Here is a 12672-nt window from a genome sequence, read left to right as displayed (position 1 = left end):
TTTTGACTATGTAGAGATCAAGAGGACAGACTATATAAGGGCAAGGAGGAGTCAAATTATAATAATAATTAGATTTATTTATACTTAAGTTGTACTAGACAAATGTCTTAAAAATTAAATAATCATAAAACTGACCTCTCGTATATCTTGTAGTGGACTGACCCATTTCCTCTCCCCTTGAGTAGAACAAGTAACACAACCTATAAAGGTAAAGATAAACTTTTGGGTTGAATAGGAAACGTACTTGAGCAAATCTATGAAATTTGGGTCCCTTCTGCCAGTATGGGGATAACAATATTCCCCAAACCAGATAACCAATTACAGGATAATAACACTGTCCATAACCCAATGAGCTAAACACACACCAATTAAATAGAGGAGTAAATTGTAGGTGTAAACTGATCAGTAACGGTCTAGTGATCGTAATTAGTGCTTCCAGTGTCGTTCAGTGTCTACTAGTAATCCAGAGGACTATCTGTGAAGGTTGGTGAGCTCTGGCAGTGAAGACAGGGACAGTGCCAACAGTTTCTTTGTGTAATGTTCTGCCTGGACCTGGATGTGTTTCCAGGCTTTCGTCTCATCTGAGCCACATCACCTTGTGAAATACAGTTACTATTTCTGTGCACTGGACTTTCCTTTCTAGCTGAGCTCTACCCTTTCACCACACCCAGTTCTATCTTCTCTTGAACTATTCTGTATTACTCACCTATATAAACTAGTTACTTTGCTCCCTGTATCTGCTAGTGTGTGATGAGATTGTGCTTAGTCATTCTTGTCATATTGTTCCTATTCCGGGCTCAAACTCTGGAACAAATGTACTTTGTACTGCTACCTTTATACTGTTTCTGTTCTGACTTCCTGCCTGTGACTTTTTAAACCTAGGCTTGTGACCCCTGACCATGGGCTGACTACTGACCATCTCACCTGAAGACCTGCTTTACCTTCAGGGCAGGCGTGCCAGGTTGTGTTTCAGAACTTCACAGCTGTCCAACAGGTTCTACAATGTTTGGCCCAATAACAGAAACAAGTATATTACTTTGTAAGAGAAGAAATTCATTTTTATACATATAAATTTATATAAGTTCATGCAGACCCTATGGGCCTAATTCAGAATAGAACACAAGTGTAAGCGCAACTTGCGATTAATAAAGTTGCATGTAAGTGTATGTGTATGTACCCAATTGTAAAGCGCTACGGAATTTGCTGGCGCTATATAAATAAATGTTGATGATGATGATGTACGCATTTGTACGCCAATGGCGTACGTATCTACACCATTCATTCAGACTTGTGTCCAAGTCTGAATGAGTAGTAGTTAATGACACCAGGCAAACCCCTCAAACACTTACGTCCAACTTGCGAACATGTACAATAACTTTTTATTTTATGTGTTATAAACGCAATTGCTTTGAAGCACCATTTAAACTAGAAAAACCAACTAGTACAGCAAGGACAACTTCTCAACATACGTACAAAAAGAAATAAAAAAAATGATCTTTACTAGAACACGCTCTGCAAATTCTAATCAATCGATGGGTGAGCGACTATTAAATTCTAACACTTCCTCGCACAATAAGATTTTCCTCTAGTTTTCAAACCTTCAAGCGTTCTCTGAAAACCCACCTCTTCAGGCAAGCTTATAATATTCCTCAAATGCCCTGTTAACCTCCCTAGGTTACCCTATTGCCACCCTTTACACAGTTAACACAAGACAATAACTGCTTGACCAACATTGCTGTGTGACTGGATCATATAGCCCACTAGCACTTTTTACCTTTGCATTCTGGCTGGACCAATAAGCAATATGTAGCACTTACTCTTATGTATTCAACTTCCACTACCCCAAGTTTGTGATCAGGGCCTTCTTACCTCTCTGTCTGACAGTACTAACCAGAATTGTTTTATTACCGTGTTTGTTCCCAATTGTAAACCTCTACGGAATATGCTGGGGCTATATAAATAAATGATGATGATAATGATCTTCGTCCGCTGCTTACACTTGTCCCTGACCACCCGCAAATCAAACCACGTTTTCAGTTGTATCTGCAACCAATTCCCAGGCTGAAATTGTACACAACATGCCCTTACTGTACATTGCCTACATTAGAACATCCCTTCCCCATCCCTGCTGCTTCCCCATCCCTCCTTATTACTGCTCTTAATGCACAAGGAGTCATAAGCAGCGAATAGTGTCAGGTCTGAATAGCTGACTTTCTGAGCATGCGCAGTGCGAAAACTAGGAAAGATATTACGCAAATGGGCAAATGTCTCTATCTGAATCAGGCCCTTAATGACTAGAATCTGTCTCACCTTTGAGGGATCTCTGTGTTTTTAGTTTCTGCACAAACCCCAACTTATCACATCTGTATAAAACAGGAGAGAATTGTGAGGACAAAGCTGTGGGACAGAGACTAAAACTACGGCACTCCAGTGCACAGAGAACTTTGCAAACACATTTATTTACACACTTAGAGGAGCCAGATAAACACAGCAATTGGAGTATTATTATGCATTCATCTCTTAATATTTACATTAGACAAATACTAAATGGATATTATTCTGGAATATCATATCATCATCTTGTTTTGAATGCAAAACATAGTTTGTATATATAGAATATCAAATGCAAAACATAGTTTTGTCATCATGCCGTGCCAGCTTCTCGTGTGATTGGGGACAGCGTAAAGTTGTGAGGGATGATATCAGTAATAAACTTAACCAATATTCCTCTATATAATCTCATAATTCACATATTTGTCCTTAGAATAGAAAATATACAAATTAGATATAGATTGTAAGCTCTGATGGACAGAATCCTCTCAGACTTTCCTATCTTCATGGATGTTTACAGACTCAGAATGAAAAGGTCACATGGTAAGAACAGCATGAAACTCTTGTTAATAACCAGCTATTTCCCTGTTACAATGTGTTACATTCTATACTTCTCAGTGTGTTACATGAGAGGTCAGTGAGTGCAGGAATATAACAATGTTACTCACAGACAGAGGGAGGGAGGAGTAAGGGAACAGAAGGAGAGACTGGAAGGGAAGGAATAATAGTTCTCCAGCTTTCTTTTTCAGTGTAACTCTTTACATTTCATCAGCTGTCCGGATACTCCCTGTCTTTACAGCGTTCCTGTCACCTACACATAACTACACATAAACATATCTGAGCAGACTCCATATAATATACTATATTTCCTGTGTGTTACAGCCGTATAGTTACTTCCATAGTCACCTTGCTATACGTCTGCCTGAGCACAGCCGTCTTCTGGGCAGCTGTGAGTATTCATGAGTATTAATGAGAGAGTGAACAGCCCATGTACTGGCAGGGAGCATGCTCAGTGTGTGTCTGCGAAACATCCTGTGACATCATCAGAATCCAGGTTTCACTACGTTGGCTCTGAATGATCACATAAGATTATTGTCAGAGAAACGTTTGCCCAAACTAACAGCTTATTTAGATAAAGTGTTGCACTACAACAAACAATGCAACAGGCAAACAGGCATCTACTTCCTTGTAGAAAGTGTTGTAGAGCTTGTTTTATTAAACATAGAATCATAGAATTCAAGGGCAGGTAAGAACCACTTGGCCCATCTAGTCTGCCCAATTTTTAACCTATGGTAACCTCAAACCCTATTTAATGCTTAGTTCTTTGTAAGAATATCCTTATGTCTGTCCCAAGCATGTTTAAATTACTCTACGGCAATAGCCTCTACCACCTCTGATGGAGGCTATTCCATTCATCCACTACCCCAGGCTCGGACTGGCCTGCAGGGCAGCAGGACTATCCACCGATAGGCCCCGCCACATTATAGCCACGCCTCCTCTGTTGTTAGGGAGGAGCTAAGAAAACAGCTGACTCCCGACTTGCATACAATTCATCTTTTGGACATACGCGAGAACAGGAAGGGACAGATGCGTTCCACAGTGGAACGCAGGCACCTTCCTCTCCAACAGTAACAAGCACGGACCACGAGAAACATCCTCTGATTTCAGCACACTGGGTACCCGGCCACCATCTCTATATACATCAAAACTGCAAGTAAACAAAGTTAAATTTGAAAGCATCGCAGCAATAACCATGTGATATATGTGGACAGTGATCTGAATATTTATATTGCACTAGCAGAGACTTAAAGAAATACCAATTCCCATCTACTGGACTTGTATGCTATGAACATTATTTTATTGAGATATCAGTGACTGTGTTATATCTGGATCAATGCAGCATTTATATCCACTGCCACTTGCCTCCCAGTAGCTAGACTAGTCCAGGTCTATATACCTAGGTTTGTCAGATTTTTTATGTATGTTCAATTGATGCCATACCATATGTATGTATATAGAAATCAATGCCTCATAATATAAATACTGTGGTTTAATTGGAGTATTTTATTTGTCTATATTAATGTATTTTTATGTATTTTAACCAGGATTCAATAAATTGTGATAAAACGAACATTAAATGTTATCCCACTAATTAAACCGAGCCTCTTGCTCACAGCCTAATACAAGATATAGAAAAATACGAATTGTATTCAAGATAAAAGAACACAAATTTTATTATTAGCATTACACTTGGAATAATACATAAGTCAATGAGCGCTTAACTTTCAGTATATTATTAGTTCGTAGAGAGGGATAACCTGTGTTAATGCTGCTCTTGCAACAGTAGGGGTAGAGCGCAACTCCCCCCCCCCCGTTTTTGCCAAACACTCCCGTTAAACACACTACCACAGAGGTGCAGAGAGTCACGTCTGGGCTCTCTGAACCTGCGCGGTAGTGTGTTTTTCACTTTGAGCAGGGCAGATGAGAGTAGGAGTTCCGGATATCCAACCGCCCAGAGGAGCATGAGCAGGTTAGTAACTAAGTGCGCAGTCAGCCTGTCATTTTAAAAGAGAAGGATGAGCACACTACATTCTTTATATACTACACTATGGTGCTAGCTGTCCTTCATGGGCTGACCACTCCCCCTCTAGTGTCTGGTCTCGCCTCTATGATGGCTGGCCACACCCCCTCTGGTGGGCCCCTAGCGTTGCAGTCCCCCGGTGGGCCCTTCATGCCCCAGTCCGACACTGCACTACCCTTTCTATGAAGTAGTTTTTCCTCAGAGTTCCTCTGAACCTTCTTCCCCCCAGTATCAGTGCATGTCCTCGTGTTCTAGTACTTCTCTTCCTTTGAAGAATGTTTTTCTCCTGTACCTTGTTATAACCCTTGATATATATGAAAGTTGGAAGGAGGTGTGGTCTCACAATAAAACTGTCGGCTACAACACTATTGGGATTAAAGTTTATGTCCAGCTAACCTCCATTCTTTATCCTGTAAGTATAAGCAAAAACATGCATGAAGAAGTGGGGATATATCTGGAATACATACTAAGGGACTTTTGAACTTTATATATGTAAAGTGTTGCAAAGTTTATGGACTTGAATATCATTTAATTAATGTATCGATTAAATGTATGATACTGATTACCTCAATCCCCCCAAACGTCAGCAGTGAACGAGAAACACAAATTTGTGCCAGTACAAACAGGGGAGCTGTGTACTTTGTTGTTTGCACCTGTTTGAAAGTGCAAAACCTGGGAAAAAAAACAACAAACACACAAGGGCTGCTCGACGTAGTGTAGTATGATCAGTAAAGTCCAGATACATTTGTGTGAGAGTGAAGGTAGCTGCATACCAAATGTTATATGGAAATGTGCTATCTGATACAGGGCGTTCATCACAGGGAATAGAGGGACAGACTCAATTTTTTGCAATGTGTGTCTGGAGATGCATCGCACTGATGTTGGGGCTAAAATCTCTGCTCTTTGTTCCTCACAGCGTTAATTTTTCTCACCTATATCATCATCATCACCATTTATTTATATAGCGTCACTAATTCCGCAGCGCTGTACAGAGAACTCACCCACATCAGTCCCTGCCCCATTGGAGCTCACAGTCTAAATCCCCTAACACACACACACAGACAGACACATAGACTAGAGTCAATTTGTTAGCAGCCAATTAACCTACCAGTATGTTTTTGGAGTGTGGGAGGAAACCGGAGCACCCGGAGGAAACCCACGCAAACACGGGGGGAACATACAAACTCCTCACAGAAAAGGCCATGGTCGGGAATTAAATTCATGACCCCAGTGCTGTAAGGCAGAAGCGTTAACCACTTAGCCACCGTGCTAGTTGGATACTGTCACCAACACCCCATTCTGTCTCAGATATAGCAATCTGAATAGCTGGCAGTGACTGATGTCACCTTAGTCACTTAGTAATGAATACACCTTTTCTGCCGCCACAAAGAATTTATTATGGTGACCTTACGTTTACCAGTACAACTTCCTAATGTTTCACACTTGAATCATGTACATATGTAGCATCAGCCTCCCTGAACTTCGTAAGGTCATAAAGAATCACGGAGTGTACGCTAGATTAAATATGTTTAACCTAAAAAATGTTTCCAAGGCTTATTTACAATAAGTCACAAGGTATGTCATCAATTATAGATCCCTATATGAGTGGATGAATATACCACCTCCTATCCCAGAGTACTTAATTATAGAGGAACTACTGAGTGGTGCTCCCCAACACTGTAAGAATACTCATACACAAAAAAGGGGGGAAGACAAGGCAGAAATGGGGCACTCAGAATCTATAAGTGGAAAGGCAAATAATGAAATAAAACGTAACCTTTATTATTTCCTATAAAATATAGCGTGCTTCTGATGAGAGAAAACTAGCGAAATATTAAAAACAAAAACAGAGTGAATTAAAATTGCAGTTCAACTGCAAACGCTCTGTGGTCCTGTCTAAATAATTGTATAGTGTATAGGACAATTAATCTTCATATATATTAGTACAATCTAATACATATGTCCACTAAATCATTTGTCGTTTTATATATTAAGCAGCTACTTATCCTTAGTATATCAGATAATTCCAATATCTAGCTCTAAGAAATTATATTTCTTATATTCTTTGCGTTATAATAGAATTCACGATAATTGGATTAATTCTTATAGAAAGTTTCAATTGGTTTGATATATAGTCTGATAGATACAGTTAGTACTCATATGTTTTGCAGTAATATCTCAGTTTTCAAATTTAGAACACAGATCTATCCTATTATTTTGTCTTGCAGGCTTAATAAAATATTTCTCCAAAATTATGGTCTTTATTTGATATGTTTTTTTATTGTTTCATTGATCATCTGTGAAAATTGTGCACCAGATAGTCTAAATTTCTAATAGCCAAGTGTCTATCCAACATTAATATACAGGGTTAAATCCTTTTAGTAAATGCCAGAGTTCAAAAACTTCCCATCCTAAATATAGGAAGGTTTGGTTTCTCCGTTTACAACCTATTAGGTTAATAGGATTAGCAATCTAAACAGCAACAAACAGTCTGCCTGTCACCTGTAGTGTAATATTATGCAGCACAGAGAGACTGCTCCTCAGTGGTGATTAACCCTGAAATGCAAAGATGTAGTTCCTTTGTTCACCAAGCTTTGGTCAGTGTGATTAATATTTCAAATAACAATAGGAATGTATTTGTCAGCTATTATTTAAACAAACATGATAACAGAGAGGCTGATTTGCAATAGTAATCAGCTCTAAAGACACAGGTAACCAGAGTTCCTCTTTCTGTAGCTTATCGACTCAAAAAGTTAAACAAACTGAATAATACTATCAGCTGTTGTTAAAACGTCTGACATAAAGGGAGACTGGCATTTGATATTGTCTAAATATAGAGAATGATAGGATAGTTCTTTCATTTGCAGCCTGTTGTCTTGCTATAATTAGCAGTCTAAATGGGATTGGTGATCTGCCTGTCAGCTATTGTTGCAGCATGTAAGGCTAGAAAATCAGGGGTAGGCAACCTGCTGGTGCTCTATCTGCTGGCAACGCTTGCTGGGACTTGTAGTTTCACAACACCTGGAGAGCCGCAGATTGCCTACTCCTGGGCCAGATGTAAGAGTTCCCCAGTCTAGGCTGAGATAACATAATCTGTGTCATTATTGAAACATTAGTAGCAGACTCCTTAATCACATAAGACAGGTACACAGAGCAGATAAGCTTTCTCAAGGCAAACCAGAGCTCCATTATGGTAGCTGTTAAATAGAGCAATAACCCCACCCTCATAATGACATCACATTCATGGGGCCAATCCTGATGCTTTGTCTCCAATAATGATAGACAGTGTATTAATCCAATCCTGGGGCACAGGATTAGTCAGACCCGCCCATCGTGTCCCACTATTGGTCAGTGTGAAGAAGTGCATAGGGACACATAGAATTTATCAGGAACAGCATGAATATAGCCCAGGATCCAGGAAAAAATAGCTCTAATGATACAGATATTTCTTATGGTTAGTGATACTAAGATATAATACCTCATTCTCACCACCAATGAATACAGTAAGATTAAACAGTTAAAGATAAACAATTAAATCAGCTAATGTTACAGATCACCCTGTCCCTGTTTAGACATATAATCTGGAAGGACTATTATAGTAAACAGAATAAATCAGTGAAAAATCCTAATAATATTATTGCTCAATCAAAAATAGATTATATAAAAATTACTGATAATTATGAAAAAATATATAAAATAAAAATTTGATTAATAATTGTGAATATATACATACACATACATATATATATATATATATATATATATATATATACACACACACATATATATATACACACATTTATTTATATATATATATATATATATATATATATATATATATATATATATATATATATATATACATATATATATATATATATATATATATATATATATATATATATATATATATATATAGTGGCGTGTGTGAAAAAAAAAAACAAGCTGCAACGCCACCTGCTGGGCAGAGTTATACACTGACCTATATATTTCTTGAAGGAGAAGTGACAGTTGGGAGTGGTTGGTGGTTGCCGGGGGTGACAGTGGGGAGTTTTTAACACCTTAAGAAGCTTGATGAAGGATGTGGCGATGAAGATGAAGGATGAGGTGATGGAGAAAAATGATGAGGTGGTGACATGTGGACAAAACCAGGGCGCTTGAGTCGGGAAGTAACGCTCTTCCCCTGAGGAGGCCTGGGCTAGGCCCAAATGCATGACAAGAACCTTTTTAACACCTTAAGTAGCTTGATTTGACTAGAATGCATGAGTATCATGCACGGGTTAACTTGTATATATATATATATATATATATATATATATATATATATATACACACAACTTGTAGTGTGAATTATGCGTAGATTGAAGAAAAAATTACATATTCTGTTATTATAAATTAGAGATGGGCGGGTCCGGTTCCCCGAGAACCGAACCCACCCGAACTTTGGGTATCCGAGTACCGAGCTGAGCAGCTCGGTACTCTCCCGCCCGTTCCGAATCCAAATCGAGGCCGAACGTCATCGTGACGTCGTCGGATCTCAGGGCTCGGTTCTCGCGATACTTCAACATTATAAATACACGCCTCCACAGCAATCCATCGCCATTTGACAGAGGGAGAGAGCAGGGTGTAGTCACAGGCTGATTAGAGCAGGGACAGAGAATACAATATTCTTCTTGCAATAGCTCTAACAAAAATCGCTAGAGAAGAGAGGAGGATAGAGGTTTATTATTTTTTGTTAATATTTGGCACTCCCCAGTGCTTTTGGGGTGTCCCCCATAATTGTGCATTAATATTTCTGGCTGTCAAAAGTCATATCTGTCAGCAGTATCTACCAAATAATTTTTAGCACTCCTCAGTGCTTTTGGGGTGTCCCCCATAATTGTGCATAAATATTTCTGGCTGTCAAAAGTCATATCTGTCAGCAGTATCTACCAACTAATTTTTAGCACTCCTCTGTGCTTTTGGGGTGTCTCCCATAATTGTGCATAAATATTTCTGGCTGTCAAAAGTCATATCTGTCAGCAGTATCTACCAAATAATTTTTAGCACTCCCCAGAGCTTTTGGGGTGTCCTCCCTAATTGTGCATAAATATTTCTGGCTGTCAAAAGTCATATCTGTCAGCAGTATCTACCAAATAATTTTTAGCCCTCCCCAGTGCTTTGCGCTCAGAATGGATTCAAAGCAGTCCACATATGATCAGAATGAGCAACCAGGTTCTGTCACCAGTCCTGATGTTAGTGTTCCCAGTACGTCATCTGGCCAAGGCGATGTCAAACAACAGAGTGTTTCCAAATTAGTGCAAAAAACAAAAACAAATTTTTTTTTACTGTATTGAAGCGAAAAAGAAGTGTAACTGAGCAAAAGTTCAGTAACGATAAAAAAAAAATTGCAAGCATGCTATTCTACACACGTAGTGGCAAAGAGAGAATGAGGCCTTCACCTTTGGCTATTAGTGGCAGATCCCAAAAAGTTACCCAGCCTACAATTGGTGCACAACTACTGTTACGCGTCAAAGCCGAGCTGCAAGATAACAGTAAGGCATTAGAGGATAATGTTTGCTCTGAATCAGAAATGACACCAATCCCTGTGGAGAGTCCATCCAACAGTGGGATGTCTAATCGTGACCATTCTGTTAGTGTACCCATAAAGAAGGGCCCTTTCAGCAGTTCTGCTGATGTGTGCCTGAACAGCCCGAGTGTAGCCGGTGATACACCAAGTGAGGATGACACTTTGTCTTTAGAAGAGGATGTGGGGGAGATTTGGGTATCCGACGATGAGGATGCTGTTGATTGTGTAAGTCCTGCAGCAGTGTGGCACCAGTGGGAGCAGTTCTGGCATGTGAGGTTCTGGCACCAATATGCACTTTCCAAACACAAGCAGGGATGACGCAGGTGGCAGACCATAACAGTTTGACATCTGGGCTGGTTTGAAGGATTTGTCAAAAAAATGTGTGACCTTGACCATAATTCCAACCAATCCTACTATTAACATGCAAGGGATGGTGGAGGGCCTATCAGGGATTAAACTGTATTTTTCATAATTTTCACTAATAATGTTTGGGTGTAATATACACCCAAAGACGAGTGCTCTCATTGATGGAGAGGAAGACAAGCAGGCTTGTCTGTAGAATTTGCAGGCAAATGGTGCTGCGTTATATAGGTAACACCCAAAGAGAAGAGCTCCATTGCTCCATTGCTAATTGTAATTGCTGAAATAGAAATAATAGGGCTGACAGTCTTGGTTTAAATCTGCAGTTACATTTTATTGTACCATAGCTCACTGCGAAACTGGAGAGGTGGCAGGGATTAGTGATAGTCTTCCTCCAACAATACTAATTCATCCCAATATCATAGGAGTCTGTGTAGTATGATGTAATTGCTGATAATGGCCTTCCAAAGGGAATGACTAGTTGATTTTAGGGCAGAGCTGTCACGATTTTTGGGCCATTCTTTTACAGCACAGCAAATATAAAAATGTTTAGCGGACTCATCTGCATCACCACTGGGTGTCTTGGGAAAGCAATTTCTTTTACAACAAGCAGTTGCCAGAGAAACTGAAGGAGAAGACGTCCCAACAAGATGTTGATAAGTCTGGGATCCTTGTAAAGAAAATTAAGTATTTAATCTACAATTAAAATATAGTTAGCACATTTACTTTGTTTTATTGCACACTATAATTTTATGTAGCACCTTTTCAAAATCTATTATTAAGGCAATCACTTGACTCAAGCTAACCGTGTCTGCACTTTCTTCACAGGTAACTACTTCGCTGGACTAAAGTATATTCCCCTCAAATGCTAGTCTTCTTGCAGCTGCTGCATTGTCCTACATGCTGTTGCAGAAACCAGAAATTGACCCTAAATGTTTCTGGACACAAACAGCATCTCCTGCATGTCATTTTTCAAAAGTTCTGTAACACCAAGTTGATAGTGTGTGCAAAACAGGAAATGTGATGGAATTCAACCCCGCTGTAATGCTGGACCAATATTGGGTCATAATCAGAAATGACATATCCTCAGGAGACTCCAAGCAGGATTAGCCATCTTTCAATGACATCCCTTAGTTTTTGGAACAGTTTGTCAGCTGTATGCCTCTTAGTGAAGCTGCTGATACACAGAGTAGCCTACTTCTCAAAAATATGATGTACCTGGGTACATGCTGCTGCTGTCCATGCTGGGGAAGGCGAATGACCAACCCAGTGGGCTTTCACAGTCATATAATCTTTTGTTTGCCCAGTTACGCTTGTACACATATCTGTGGTTAAGTATACAGTGAGTAGAATACCATTTTGTCACCCAATAATGACATTTTTAGGAACTTTCCAGTACAGGAGAGAATTAGCTTTTCTAGTAAAATGGTATAGTGATGACATTTGCTAACAGGGACATAACACCTCAATTAAATGTCTTAAACCAACTGTATTAATAGTGGACATTGGACGCAGATCTAACACTAGCATAGTACCCAGGGCGTCTGTGATCCGCTTTGCGACTGGGTGACAGGTTTCATTCTTGCTTCCTCTTACAGATGATTGTTTAACTGCCAATTGTTGGGGGGGAAGATTTCAGGTTCTGGGATGTAGATGAGAGAAGGGAGGTAGATTATGCTGGAATGCTTGTTGTTATTTTTTTTTTAACCAAAGTTTCTGATTTTCCCAACAGTTTTCCAAGAACTCGCTGAAAAATGACGAAACATGGATGAGGATCCCAGATGGTTAAGGTCCCTACCTCTACTGAGTGTGGCTTTAAAAATGCTACAAA

At 39.4% G+C, this 12672-nt stretch overlaps 1 protein-coding gene across 7 annotated transcripts in view; it reads right to left on the bottom strand.

The window, feature by feature from the left end:
* LOC142109075 (NACHT, LRR and PYD domains-containing protein 12-like) overlaps nucleotides 1-12672 on the bottom strand; it is a 59432-nt gene that overhangs the window by 19211 nt on the left and 27549 nt on the right. For 2 of the 7 annotated variants that reach the window (XM_075193106.1, XM_075193100.1), the window contains exons 1-2: nucleotides 925-2300; nucleotides 136-200 (exon numbers count right to left, since the gene is read on the bottom strand). In XM_075193106.1, the coding sequence (XP_075049207.1) occupies nucleotides 136-166 (31 nt within the window). In that variant the 5' untranslated portion in view covers nucleotides 167-200; nucleotides 925-2300. The other 5 variants (XM_075193101.1, XM_075193103.1, XM_075193102.1 and 2 more) reach the window with 5 other exon arrangements.

Source organism: Mixophyes fleayi, chromosome 12 (genome assembly GCF_038048845.1).
Source record: "Mixophyes fleayi isolate aMixFle1 chromosome 12, aMixFle1.hap1, whole genome shotgun sequence".
NCBI classification, from domain to species: Eukaryota; Metazoa; Chordata; class Amphibia; order Anura; family Limnodynastidae; genus Mixophyes; species Mixophyes fleayi.
The sequence above is the reverse complement of the archived record's forward strand: the minus strand, read 5'-3'. Positions and strand labels throughout refer to the sequence as shown.